This window comes from Aythya marila (genome assembly GCF_965140915.1).
Source record: "Aythya marila genome assembly, chromosome: 5".
NCBI lineage: Eukaryota > Metazoa > Chordata > Aves > Anseriformes > Anatidae > Aythya > Aythya marila.
Window position 1 is genome coordinate 39,294,392 of NC_139046.1, and position 15,488 is coordinate 39,309,879.

The 15,488-nt window shown below is 34.6% G+C and overlaps 1 protein-coding gene across 1 annotated transcript in view; it reads left to right on the forward strand.

Annotated features, from left to right (window-relative positions):
• Positions 1-15,488, forward strand: part of LOC309878616 (formin-like) — a gene marked incomplete at its 5' end in the record, with an annotated part of 183,966 nt that overhangs the window by 94,016 nt on the left and 74,462 nt on the right. Inside the window, one exon of the mRNA XM_082761365.1 lies at positions 9,128-9,215. Within this exon, the coding sequence (XP_082617491.1) occupies positions 9,128-9,215 (88 nt within the window). The remainder of the gene's footprint in view (positions 1-9,127; positions 9,216-15,488) is intronic.

A 15,488-nucleotide genomic window follows, 5' to 3' on the forward strand; every position in this document is an offset into this window, starting at 1 on the left:
TCTCTTCTCACCCACCAAAATTTTTGTCCCATTTCATACCATCTTATACAAGCTATGTTTGGCATGCTTGGTTTTTAGAAAAATGACAGGCCGATAGGCTGTGCAGGATCCCTTGTTAAAACATGATTACTTAATACTTTTTTCCTTGAATGAGAATTAAATCAGTGCTTCACAATCAAGTTTCTTATGCAATTGGAAGAATCTGTCTTTCAAATCAAGGGGGAATTGTTTCTTATTTAACTGGGTCTTCTTTATAAAAACTAAGGAGACTTTAACAATTAGTGGCTTGCTGAGTTATGAAATCTTTACTACCTATTTACATTTCTCTTGTAGTTTCAAATAAAATCATATTATTTAACTTATTCTCAGATTATTTTTTTGTCAGTCAGAATACTCTGTATGCATCGTCTGTGAAATGAATGCTTAAGTGCAAAACAGTGCTTAATTTAAACCTATAGAAATTTCACTTCGTCCTACTCTTACCTATTTGTCCACATAATAGAAACCGTAGGACAATCCTGATCAAACCATTCACTGTCAACTACACTTTTATTGCTTATGGTTGTACATATCTGCCTTTTTCAGCCAGAAATATCTAAATCTTGTCCTACATAAATGGAACTGATGATGTCCAATGCTATTTGGAAAGTATACTCATATATTTACTAATATAGTATATATACATATATAATAAAATATATAGTCAGTATATATTTTATTCATGCATATAATTACATGTGTAACCATACATGTATATAAAATACAATGTAAAATTTATAATATTTATAATACATAATATATTTTATACACATACATATCCTTGCTGTCAAAATAGGAGAATACATTGAGGATTCAGTGGCGATCAATGCTGGGTCTGGTCATCTCCATATTTTTACTTGTGACCTGGATAATGGAATATAAACTCTGCAGCTCTCGTAGTTACAACTCTCATAGTTGCAAAAGTCTGTGTATGTTTTGGATTAGACCCTTTAGAAAGTTTTTATGTTTCAGTGGTATGATCTGAGAAATAGGGATAAGCACAAGTCTGTACAGTCAAGGTTAATCTACCTACTTAAAAATAAGATGGGGTACAACTGACTGTCTAGGTGACAGTTTAGCAGAAAGGATCCAGGAATTGTAATGGAGCATGAGAAGCATGAATTTTCAAATCACAGTACTACAGAAAGGGAAAACAAGACTGATATATAAACAGAAGTGTTGCTTGCAAGAAAATCTACTTAGCCATGTCTCAGTTAAGAACTGTGTCTAGATTTAGGCACTCCAGGCCTTCATTAAAAATGTTTACTAACTGTGAAGAGTCAAGAAAAGTGGGAATGATCAGAAGTGTAAAAGTAGTCTCTGAGAAAAATTCAATGATTATGATTGTTTAGTCTAGAAAAGAGGAGGTTGATATGGGACACACAGTAAGTATCAGCAAGTGCATACAGCTGCTGCAAAGAAAAATTATGAAAAGCTTTTTAAGAGTAAGGATACTAAAGGAATGCAGAGCACTTTTGGCTGGGGAAAATGTGTTTCTGTATTGGGAGATAGATCATTAAGAAAATTTGTTTAGAATTATACACATATAGTTGATACTGTATTGAAGTACAGAAATGCTTTGGATGACGTTTTGAGTGCCTTTCCAACATCGTGATGCTCAATTTAAAGTCATAAAATCCAGTTTCTGTCCATAATCCTACGGTTGAAGACAGCTGGCAGTACTTTTTTTGAGTGGAAGTGCTTCTGTGACTCCCAAATTCATTGCTTTCATGCCTGCCAGAAATTGGCTGTCTAAGTCAGTTACGGTACTTTCTTGAGGCTGTCAATTAAGAATGTAATTACTATAACTAGCAGTGACCTAATTAAAAAATAAGGTATTCTAACAACTATGTGGGAAAAAAAAGGAAGGGAAGTTAACAACCGTCCAACAGCAATGGCAAGATAGTGTCTTAAAAGACTACATGGAGGGAGATTTGGTTTATTTTTTAGGCATATACATTATATTTATTTGACAGTGATAAAATGTGAAAACAATATTGTTTAAATGTTAATTTAGATGAAGGTCATATAAATGAAGGTCAGATGTACCTTCTGGTACACGTACATATTCTTAATGTTTGTTATGGTCATGCTTCTCTGGGCTTCAGAAGTTCTTTAGGGTATTTGGCAGCTCATGTACTTCTCTGGAAAATTCAGCAGATTTGGAAGAACTTTTTTTTTTTTTTTTTCCAGCTCAATAAATATTTTAGTCTTCTAGGTATTGTTTCTTAAGAGTAGAGCCTGGCTTTTCTGGATGGGGAGAATTTATGTCATGTATTAGTTATGTCCCTATGTTAGAGCAAAATACTGTGCAATATCTTTAAGGATTAATAAATGCAATTATTTTCTTACAATGATGCTTTTGAAATGTAAGACTAGAGACATTTTAGTCTTATACAAGATAATACAATGCAGTGATTTCTTGGATATGATATTTATGAAATGGAAAAGAGGCAATAGTTGAATCCTGACTTTCCCAGAGACTCTAGATGGATGAATAATGTATGAGTGGTATTTATTTTCTAGATTAGTTCTGAAGTGGTTGAATATGCAGCAGGCAAAGTCAAAGTTACTAGACAAAAATAAAGAAGTGGAGTTTGTTAGCACCGGCATATGAATCAAATCAATTTCTCTCTGATTTTGGTTAATCAAATTAGCTTAATTTAAATATTTATGTTAGTAGTATGATGCAACTTGGCAATATACGTAGGACCTAAATATATTTACAACGTGCAAGGTACTGTGGTCTGTAGCTAAGATTTTTCTTATGCATCTAGTTGGGCCTTGCTGTCAAAATGACTTAAAAGTTACTGCTTGTTGGAAATCAAGAAGAAAAAGGGCTAGATCCACATGGTTATTTTGGTATGTAACTTCAATTCAGGTCTTGATTTCATAGAATCACAGAATGGTTTGGGTTGGAAGGACTGTTAGGGACCTCCAAGTTCCACCCCCCTGCCATGTGCAGGACACCTCCCACTGGACCAGGTTGCCCAAAACCCCATCCAGCCTTGAACACCTCCAGGGATGGGGCATCCACAGCTTCTCTGGGCAACCTGCTCCAGTGCCTCACCACCCTCTGAGTAAAGAATTTCTTCCAAATATCTAATCTAAGTCTACCCCCTTTTAGTTTAAATCCATTCCCCCTTGTCCTATCACTGCACCCCCTGACAAAGAGTCCCTCCCCAGCTTTCTTGCAGCCCTCTTTAGGTACTGGAAGGCCTCTATAAGGTCTCCCATTTTCCTTCTCTTCTCCAGGCTGAACAACACCAATTCCCTCAGCCTCTCTTCATAGGAGAGATGCTCCAGCCCCTTCATCATCTTTGTGGCCCTCCTCTGGACTTGTTCTAATACTTCTGTGTCCTTCTTGTGTTGGGGAAAAAAAGAACAATATACAAGCCCCAAAGCTGAACACATTGCTTCAGGTGGGGTTTCACAAGAGCAGAGCAGAGGGAGAGAGTCAACTGCAGCCTGCTGGCCATGCTTGTTTTGGTGCAGCCCAAATACGGTTGACTCTCTGGGCTGCAAGAGCACATTGCTGGCTTATGTTGAGCTTCTTGTCAACAAACACCCCTAGATCCTTCCTTCTTCTCAGAGCTGCTTTCAATCCATTCTCCACCCAGCCTGCATGGATGATTGTCCTATTTCATCAGACATTTGGGCTCTTAATACATGTTGAACGTGACTTCTATTTTGTGACCCAATTTTTAAAGTATCACTGTGCCAGTATTAAACTGGACTGTTTTCATTATCGTCTCTGTATTTTCTTAAGCTTATGTTTCAGTTGTAGTTTTCTGAATATATGATTTCCGTACCTATTGTATTATCCAGTAAGAATGCCATTAAAGCATTTGTCTACGAATGTATTATTTATTTAAGAAAACATTTGAAGTTCTACAAATGAAATTGTAAATGGACCTCAAACATAAATTTTCAACTATAATGTTCAACTATAGATTAAATACTCTACCATTAAGGTCCGTAGCTGTTTATGAAAATAATGAGAACAGAAAACAATCAATATATAAAAACTCTAACCTATTTTGCTGAGAATAATCATCTGTCCTTTTCGAAAGAACTCAGCTTTCAACAGATTTGAGTATAATTTGAAGTGTCTTTCCCAGACTGTGAAAATCTTCTATAGACATTTTCATGTCAGATGAAGCACTGAAGTTTTAAATGCAAATAATTTTGTTTCCATTCATTCTAAACTGGTAATATTTCTTGTCTGTACATGTCCATGCAGATTTTTAAGCTGGTAGGCACATGTAATTGTTTTCAAGCCATAGGGCTTCCCTTTCCCGTCAGATTTGCAGAATCAAAATCTGTTCTTGTAGTACCAAACAGAAGAAAAGGGGAATTAGGAAATATAATTGCAAATAAAATAAAAAGCAAGATCCATTATGTATTAAGCTATGATGCCCTGTAAGCCTGGGGGGAAAAAAAAAAAAAAAGAAAGAAAAAAAAAAAAAGGTAATTTAGAAAAGAGCATTCCTTCTCTGTGATTTATTCCATGTGCATTCTGTAGCTCCATTACTGAAGTGACGTTCTTTTTCCAGTATATTTGAGGACTTGTGACTAACTTATCCTCCTATGCTTTTTTCAAGAAACAGGATAGTTGGATGTTTGCGATGCTACTCTGACGTCTTCTTGCCAAAACAAAACAAAACAAAAAAAGTAAATGTAATTTGTGTCAGGTGTATGCTCCAAATGAAAGTCCATCAATCATTTTTGGCCCTTTAGTTCAATGATTATCATTTCAAAGACGCAGGAGGACATTAAAGATAATGGCTTCTCTGTTGTCTATTATCTCTAACAGACTTCACATAATTATTAACATGTGTTCTCATTTAAGAAGAGTGTCAATATTTTGAGTGAATTGAATTTTTTTAACTGAAAGGGATATGTCTGTCAGCAAGTTTTTTGTCCATCTAACTAAATGAGGAATTACGATTAATGAATTTTGTGTTTCTGCAAGAAGAGCAGATACTGCAGAAAATGTTGGAAGCTTTGCAGGGTTGAAACACAATGACTGTCTTCAGCTGTCTGCATAAGATAATAAACAGTGTTCAAACTTGAGTAAAAGTAGTAAAATGCTAGTGCGTGCTCTTCCGAGGCACTCTCACTTTCTTTTATTTTTTTGTGCTGTGCTGAGAAGAATGAATACAGCATTTCCTTATTTGCCACAAAACTCTGCAGTCAAGTAGGATGGGGAAGGTATCCATAAAGGGTAAATATGTATTTTGTGGCTTTGTTTTATCCATGTGATTTTGATAGAAATTACTATCAGATCTACTAGATTTCTTACCTCTTATTTTATCTGGAAATGTTGCCACTTGCTTGTCCTTTAGAAAGGAAAGCTAAAAAATAGTTTTTTCTTCATCCAATAGAATTGCAGTTAGAAATACATGTCTCCTAAAATATTAATAACATGGATAAAATATAAAACCGTTCATCCAGGTTAAGTAAATAAAAAATGGTTGAATCTCATTCTCCTTTGAGAAGGTATAGAAGAGATAATGTATAGCATTAAGCTTCCAAAATTTCATTGGTAGTCTTGGGGTGTTTATGTAGAATGGCCTGCGGGGCATGCTTCTTGCTTCTTGAGCAGGATATTCCTCTTCTGTTTCAACAGGGTTTCAGCAGACTACTTATGGGTCCAGGTTGTTGACTTCACTATAAAAGTTAATGAGTGGGAATGTAGGGAAATACTCTGATATACAGGACAGCCTTTTAGCTTATAGTTTCTCTCAATAAATTTAAATATAATGGAAAGAATCCATGCACCAGCAGGAGGAAGGATTTAGCTTTTAATCACTAAAGTAAACTGAATCTGTTCAGATTTCAGCACCAATAAGTGTCCTGGACAGAATGTAGACATTGCAGTTAGACAAAACAGTGAAGTCTGACATGCAATATTTAATGAAATACATTTCTGGCTACATTAGAGAAACACCTTTTAATGGCAATGACAGAAGAATTTATGAATGTATTTGAGCTTCAGTATGTCTCTTCTTTTAAGTTATATGATAAATATTTGAAAGATATAAAAGAGGCACTTGTTTACAGCAAATAAATGAAATAACGTTAAAATAACAGAGAACAGCATGTCGAGCAAATAATGTTATGGATCAGTGAATTAAATACATTAGCATTAGCAATCACTGCTTTGTTACTGAGCCAGTAGATGCTGCATCCATTACAATGACACATTCATAGTCTGGAGGAGCAGCAGGCAGCTGGCAAACCCTGCCAGCTGGCATAGCAACATCAACTGGCGTCAGCTGGATTTTAGGTTCTTACCTGTCACTGCCAGCAAAAAGCAAGTCCCAATATGCTGAGAGGTGATCAGTGATTTGTCTTTTAAAAGCATAGACTAAATAGTTCAATGCAGTCTTTACAAACTTCCATTTTATTTCCCTTACAGTTTTTATGAGCTAGAAAATTTTTTGTATCTCCTTTCCGTTTTTGTATCTCCTTTTACGTTCATACACACATTTAATTCTCTGTCAGTGATTTCCCCAAAATAAGCATTATTTGGGAGCAAAATGAGTATCTTGGAAAACATGTTCTCTGTTTTAGCCCTGATCTTATATTTTTGTTGTAAAATCTTTCAAGTTGCACATTGGTTTTAAAACCTGTAACAAAAGTCCTATGTAATTCTTCCGTATTACTACTGTGTTCTAGAATAGTTTTATGACCAATTTGAGCTATTCTGTTGTCTTATTGTCCCATTTTTGCTCTATAATGAATAAAATATTAGCCTTCAATTATAGATTTCACTTCACTGAAACCATTTCAGGTAATCTGAGTCTAGTTTGATGTCTGGTAATTGTGACCATGTGTACATTTGTCTAAAATGCATGTTAACATACAGTTGGTCAGGTATTTTAAAACATGAATCTCTGTTCTAGCTTTTAAAATCATACAAGCTATTCTTTAAATATATTTTTCTAGCCTTTTAAGGTGAAAGCCTTACTTAGGAATGGAAGCTAGTTTGATCATATTTAGAGGATGTTTTAGCATGTAAAAGTAGTAGAATATTTTGAAATGTTGTATTAACAGCTATAGTCTGGAAAGGTTTTGCCTCAAACTAGGCATGTCTAATGGGGTTTATGACAACCTATGAATTTGCCCCTGAACAAGGCCAACCTGAAGGTCAGCGAATGTTATACAAATTGCATATTACTCAAGCCTGTAATTATCCCTGTAAGAAGTTAATGTGCTGGGGAGTTCAGCAAATTCATGTAGAGCTTCAGAAATGACCATACTGAACTGAGCAGTTTGCTCTGAAAAAAAAACACTGATAACCGGATGTGATGCCTAGGGAGTATTAATTTCTGGTAAATTTTAGCCAAATCATCTTGTCTGGTTGTGTACACAGGAGGTTAAGAGCCTTAATTCTTTATTATTTGAAGAAAATATTTTAAATAAAGTTTAAATAGTATTCCTTTCCTAAGTCAAGGTACTCTACTTATACCTGTAAATTTCCTACCATATAGTTACTATACCTGTAAATTGAAAAAAACTCTCAGGATAGATTTTATTCCCAGTTTTGGCAGAAAATAGCAACATCTACTCTAACATAAATTTATTTAATTTTGAGTATGTATGACAGGGACATAAAGTCAGATCTTTATTGTCATATATTTGCTGATCTTGTTGAAGGTGGCATGTACTTGTACTTGTTCATGTATTGTCCAATTTCAGCACTCTACAAGTAGTAGTAACTAACTGCAGTTTTTCAGGTGAAAATGTCACTATTGCTTCTCTTTTGCCTGTATTTTTCAACTACAACTCCACTTTTACATCGGTGAATTACTGTGTAGTTGCACAATTAAATATTCCTAAACACAAGCAAGAAATATTTTTATAAGTTGGTATAAGTTTTTCATTTAAATATCTGTAATGTGAGCATCTATAAGAATATTCCAGGGAAAACAACAGCTTATAGTTTTGAATATGTATATTATTAAATATACAAATATTAATATAATTCAAATATTAAAATTATATTTAGATGTATAAATCTAGAAAAAAAAGCTTAGTTTTAATTTTACATGTGATTTATTGTTGTTTATAATATTTGTTCAGCACTATAATTTAAGCCAACTACTTAGATCTTAACTTTTTTTTTTTGTATTTTGAAAAACTTTGCATCTGTGTTGCATTCTGTGATGTGCTGCTGTCATATATCCCCTTATGATGTAAATCAAAATTGCAAATACGAACAGTCCAGACATTGTGGGAAGTTTGGTTCTCAATACAAGTTTCACATATTGAATCTCTCTCTTCTAACATCTGAACTACATTCTAAAATTCTGGTAGTTTACCTTATGTTACTTTATTTATGGATTGATAAACATAAGTTCAATTAATTTAAATTGACAGGTTAATCAGCATAACTTCTTCAATGTTTCCCTCTCTATTTCTGTCTCTTCCCTGCACCAGACATGTGAAAAATTACAATTTAAAAATTGGTGTATTATACTAGCAAGAATCTGTTACCCAAAATATGAACAAAATCCTCAATTCCGTTTGCACGGAAGAAGCAGAATCAGGCAAAAGTGAAAGGAATCATTTTAATAACCCCTGCTGTTCCAGAGAGTGTTGGAAGTACACAAGAAATTTCTCCAATTGGTCAAGAAGTGAACCTCTGTCAAAAAGAGTTACATGTGTTCACACTGAAAGATCAACTCTCAGACAAACTAAGGAATTTATGTTGTACTCAGAGTATCTCACGGAGTTTTGCCCTGATCATCTTAAGGGGAAGACATAAAAAATATGTAACAGAATAAAGATTTGGTGTGTTTTTCGTTTTACCTCTTAATAGCATCCTGCAAATAAGAGCTGGTGGTGTTTACCAGTGGTCAGAATTCAAGTTTATCAGCCATTCAGCCATTCATCATTATCAGCCATTAAGATGCAGAGCATCAGTATAAAGACCCTACTACTTCCTTTGTTTAATAAAAATGTTTGTAGAAACATTGAGTTCAACTCACAGATTAGTTTCTGTCATTTATGTGAATGAAGACTTTGCAGAATGTTCATTTGATCTCATGTTGATCTCATTATTGAATTATCTTTCTAGATTATCAAATTGTTGGATGGAAAACGATCTCAAACTGTAGGAATTTTAATATCCAGTTTACACCTGGAGATGAAGGATATTCAACAAGGTAAGTGTTTCAGAACTATTATTATGTACCATATATACACGGTTATTTTCTCATAGGACCACTTAGAGAATTTCTTACAGCATTGGCTTTAAGTATGATTCTCTTTATGATATCTTAAGAATTATTCTTCCAGTATATTCCAAGATATGTAAAAGCTTCATCTAAATAATCAGAAACAAACTTTGGTACAACTCCTGTACCTTTTCAGCTCACCAATCACTTTTGAGAAAACAGTGTTTTCTCAAAATGTTTTCATATTCCTTTTCCTCCCCTATGGTTCCTTCCTTTTGCCAAAGCAAGTTCCACACTGACAAAAATTAATCAGAGGTCTTGTATGTAAGTCTTTAGGGTTTCAAACATGCAGTTGTTATTTGTTGAATATTTAAATTCTTCTTTGCTAACAGTATGAAATGCACATCCAAAACTGATGCAGCTACCATGTAACAAGAAGATGATTACTGGATGGCATTTTTCAAAGCATGGGGCTACTCAGTGTATAAATTCCATTACTGGTAGAAATTATCTGAGTTTGCCAATGCAACTGTAGAGAAATAAAGATTTTTCAGAACCCTGGGGTAATTCAGATTCTGCTTATGTTCTGGATTTAAAAAGATATTGTTTAAGGATATTGTTTATTTCTTTTTCACATTAAAAGAAGGAAAATATTCACCATTTAAAACAACTGCTGGAAGAATTCAAGTTGATGTCTCCTTTTTGCTATTGTTTTCCCTCCATCACATGCAAATGCTGGGTAGGGTGTTGAGATGCTGCTGGCATTGATTATTATTAATTTCAGAAGAGCCTTTGAGCATCTAACACTTTAAAAGCACAAGGATTTACAGATGGCTCTTGGGGTGGAGAGAAAGAAGAAGGAACAACTTTGTGCCTGCCAGTATTGTGTGAAAGATATCAGAATGAGATGGGAAAAAAAACTGTTATTATTGAAGATGTGAATAATTTACTGGCAGGAATTATAACAGCATAGGATAGGATAGCAGCTGTAATATAAAAAATGGGTAGTATTATTAAGTTTCTGCAGAGGTACTTTTTATTTTCTATGCCGTGATGTTCTACTAAAATAAGGCATATGTGACTGCAGCATATCTATTTCTATCTCAGTTGGTTGCTGTACTTCTACAGCCTTTGAAACCCTTTGACCAATTTATCCCAAATTTGAGAGAGAAGTGTTCAAAATATTTGAATGTGTATACACTAGTATTTTCGTTTGAATTAGCAGTGTACTGTTGAAGCAAATCTACCAGTTTTCCCCTTAGCTGTGTGCAGTCTGAGTGCACAAATATTCTTTGGAATTAAATTAAACTGGACTTTCTGTTCAGGGAGCACACCAGCAGTCTTCACCTATAGCAGTCTTTAAAGTCCACAGTATCAGATGAGCTAGTTTAAAGTAAAACTCACTGAAATATGTGTAGCGTGAATACTTCATCCCCAGTACCATCTGCAGGTCTACAGGACTACACTGCTTGCAGTTTGTGGACAGTGTTAATGTAGTCCTACAAGTTTAATGAAAATTAGTGTTAGTAGAAGAGGGACGGCAAAGCAAGTGTCCTGTCACCGAGGCAAGTTTGTAACTCATCGCCTGCTCTGTTCTGAGAGGTAGCAAATGACTAGCCTGTCACCACATGTGTTGCTCAAGGCAGCAATAGGATATGCTGTCACTTGCTTTTGGAAGCAGCTAGGTGATACAAGAGGAATTTGGGAATACTGTGGGTTTTTTTTTAGGGGAACTTTTTTTTTTTTTTTTTTTTTTAATACATTTCAAAACAGTATGAGTGACTCTAATCAAGATCTGTGTGTACATTGTATTTGGGAAAAAAAAAAAAAAAAAAAAAAAAAAAAGAAAACCCAAGAAAAAGAAATAGTTCACCAGACTCGGGGAAAGCATCTGTATTATAGAAGGGCCTACTAGAAATGCATACTATAATGAGGACAAAAGTAGTTATGCTTGCATAACTACTTAAAAAAAAAAAAAAAGTAGTTATGCATATATCTAGTGTATGTTTTTTCCCTATTTTTTGCTTAATTTAAAAATGTGTGGAGTCCTGCCTTTCAGCAGACTTTAAGGGCTGCTGTAGTCAATGACCAAAAAGATCATAATAAGCTAAATAGCTCATGAAAACATTTAACCAAAAAAGAGTATGATCATTTCATGCATTTGATGCTGAAGGTCAAAGGCTTTTTTTTTGTTTGTTTGTTTTAGAAAGTAGAGTTGCAAAGAGTTACTTCTGAGAAAAATAAAAATTAAACACTCATTCATTTTTTTCAAGCCACTTTCCATTGCATAATTCAGTATTTGAAAGATGAAGAAGAGAAAAGTTAATTGTCTTTGTCAGCTTGCAAAAGAGAATGAATAAACTTGCAGGAAAAGAAAATTTAAATGAAAAATAGGGCATATAATTTTGTTTCGAGTTGTTCTGACTGTATTTCTTGAAAAGCCATAAACAAATGAATTTACTGTCCATGCATTGTTACTCTATCTTAAATGTCAGTTATAGGTATAGAAAAACTATCCCCAAATTACTTCTGTGAAGAATTGTCATATGCATAGAGAGGCATGCAAAAAAGTAGACAATTGTAGAGAAAACAACAATAATCCCCCCCAAAATTACACACTTCTCTAAAATACTGTGAGATTTCTACATCTGTAGGATTACCCTCTCAAGCTAAAGTAAATAGCTTCACAGCATATTCTTTAGATAACTCAGCAGTGCAAAACAAATAAATGGCCATATCTGGCACCCAGATGTTTCAGCTTGCATTTGATAATGAGCCAGCTGCCACACTTTGGGAAGGGAATCTCCTGCACATGTTCGTTTGAGAGAGTTCATCCTCTAACAGATACATTTAAATTCTTCCTGCATCTGGGCACAGTCAAAGGAGATGGCAGGGTAAAAATAAACATTTTGTGTAGTATTGACACTTATATGATGAATAGGGAAAGTTTATATTGTCATTCTGCACCTGTCCTGATGCTCAGTTTTTTGGAAGGTGGGAGAGGAGGAGAGATCCTAAGTGCTGTAATATTCTGAGAACAGTAACAAATGTTACTGGTGAATTTGGTCCTGAAGAGGGCAATACAGTTTCTAGTTAGACCACTATTAATAATATTAATTTCCTGAGCAGAAGTGGACAGAATATCTGTCTGTCTCGGTATGCTATATAGAACCTGTATATATACTTAAAAATCAAATAGAGGTAATTTGTGCATAGGTTTGAGATTATTTTTAAGTCATTTTCACTGTTTCACCGTTTTTTGTTTTTTTGTTTTTTTTTTAATTAACATTTACACAGAAGGGATGAGGAATAGTGGAAATCAGCTGTGAGATAAGGAACATGCTGTTAACACTGCAGAATTAAAGTAAATTCTGTTTCATGAGTGTGCTTCCGTCTTTCTTCTGTCATTGTTCAGCTGAAACATTACAGCTTGAGACAAACTTGTGGCTCAAGACTACTTGTGTGGTTTTGCTGTTAAAATATTACAACTCATCCATAGTGAGGAGATTCAGTTCTGTAACTAATGGGAAATGCTGGTTATAAGTATATGCAAAGACCCTCAGTGGGCACTGGTCCCAACAGCTTACTGGCCATCATTCCAGTCACTCAGGCAGTTTCCTTTAGAGAGCTAGCCATAGCAATAGACTAGAAAGCGAATAATAATAATATTGTTTGTAGTTTAGATCATCTGGACTGGCTTCCCATGAGGTACTGAGATCTTTGAGAGTAAACACGCAAAATTTTGGGAAAGCTCAGATGAAAAATAGTTTTAGTTACAGAAGGTAAGATGTAGATAAAATATAGATGCCTGTGTCCAAAAGAGTGATTCTCCCAAATCACTGCCTACTGCCATAGTGCCTGCATTTTGCCACTTAAAATTGTGAGGCACAAGAAGTTCTGCTTCGGAATGTTACTGGAAATAACTCCTTGTCTAATACCTCCTATTTCTATCAGGATGACTAGATGTGAGAACTAGATCTTCTCACATACTGGAATATTTTCTTTGGGACCAAATCTATGAGATGTGGTAGATCACACCAGATGCACACTTTATAGCTTATTGCACTCTGTGGCAATGAAGTACCACATTACTCCATGCAGAACAGCTGCAGACTGTGCTAGCAGTTACCCAGGCAAGTGTTCAACACAGGATAGTGCTGTAATGCTGTCAGAACTTAGCTTGTATGGCAAAGGAGAGAGCTGAATGTTGATCCTTGGCATTAAGACTATTTCTAATGCTAATTATATATATATATTATATATATATTATTTCCTAGACTTTAGGTGATTAAATGTAATGTGTAAGACTCCATTTATTAAATCAGAATAGCACTGGCCAACCTGTAATAGCATGTATGGGGACCTAGTATGTTCATTGTGCATTTGAAGCATTCTTTTGTTTACCAAAAATGCAAGCTATGTATGCAGAGGCACATTAAGCTTTGAAGATAATAAAGATCTTAGATCATACTTAGATGGAATGAATTAAAATTGATTTTGTTACAAAACATGGGTCGTGCCATCTGCTTTTGTATATTTACCTTCATGTGGAAAAGATTTATTAGGGGGCTAGTATCACAGTAATGACATTCTGATGATGGACAATGCCAATCTACATTTAAAAAATTGCTTTGTATTGTGGGAGTAGACAATCTGACTTTCTAGAAAGAACACTGTTATAATACTATTGTGCAATGGCAGTCAACCAATTAGAAAAGTGATTGGTCTTCTCCAACTTGATTTGTGATTTACCCTCCATTGTCAACATATTGGAGCAAATATTTGGAAGAATGTGAACAGCAGCTTAACGCACCCACACTGATGACCAGTTCAATAACCATTCAAATTATATATTATGTTTCTAATCATTCTGTCATTTCTGTGTGGTCTTCCTCTAATGAGAGGATATACAAGTTATATAAATAGGCTGCATAGAGAACAGTATCATTTTTAACTAGGCACTTGTCTTAACACTCAAGAACCTATGTCTTATATGTATAATGGAAGGTATTCCAAAGCAACTCTAATCTGCAAACCTTAGTGGGCTCAGAATTTCTAAATCCCAGCTTGTGTTTTAACCATATCATGTGGCACAAATAATTTCACAATTCTATTCTCTATTGTATTTTAGTAATACTTTTGGATAAAGTGTTTTGGAATATTTCTTACTTTCACTATATGAAAAGAGTGTTAAGGGTTTTCAACTAAAATATTTTGCAGAATGGAAGCAGAGATAAAAGTTACAACTGTTGTTCTGAAATTGTTTGACTTTTCCATCTATACAGAATATTATGCATATGCATTCTGTGCATTCTGCATACTACAGATGAAGTACAGAGATAGCTGTATACCCATCTCAGAAGCTGGAAAGCAATTTCCTTAAGAGTTACTTTCTTTGTTCTGTAAAATTCACAACATATGCTTTTGTACGTCTGCCTTGGGCATCCAGTCTAATGTTGGTTGCCAGAGTCTTTTGTTCATGTCTTCTTGCAGCAGATGATCTTTCCTAGTCTTCTAAACCTACATTGTGCATATGGTGCTTCTTAGTATTGTGTATCTTGAAGTTTTTGTATTGTGTGATTGGTAAACACTGAAGAAAACCCTTAAATAAGTTCAAACCATCAGATCAATTTTTCAGAAGTTAACCAGAGCAATTTGGGTACTTTAGGTGGTTTTGTCAAGTAGGGATTTGTATTTAACAATCACAGTGTCTTCCCAGTTGACTACATCAGTCACAGTTTCATTTGCATTTCACGGTGATGAGCTTCATGTTCTCATGATACTCATGGTTCTCCTTACTCAGAAGAATATAACACATAAAAGAAATCAAGTACTTTCAGGCCAAATGAATGCAACTTTTGCAAGCTCTTTTTATTTAAATAACATATTTCTGTTTTATCATGAAGGAGCAGTTAAGATAATTTCTTCATATTTCATAGTTTAATTGTCACATTAAGTGGTGTGATACTGTTGCATATATGTAAGCTCTGTCGTCAGGACTTAAATCCTGATTTAACCAAAATGTGGTTAGTAGGAGTGAGGCTGTATATCAGAGTCAGCCTTAAGACTTTTGGTATTTAGGCAAGTTAAGAAGAAAGAACTGTCTTTTTCATATTTAACCTTTAAGCTCTACAGTTGTATGTAGACTGCAGACAGTATACTTTAAATTCTCGGCTTCTCTTTGGTTTACATTTTTAAAGCGATAAAATAGAGCATGTGAAAAATCTGTGCCAGTAGGGAATCTGTTTTTTACAGTTAGAT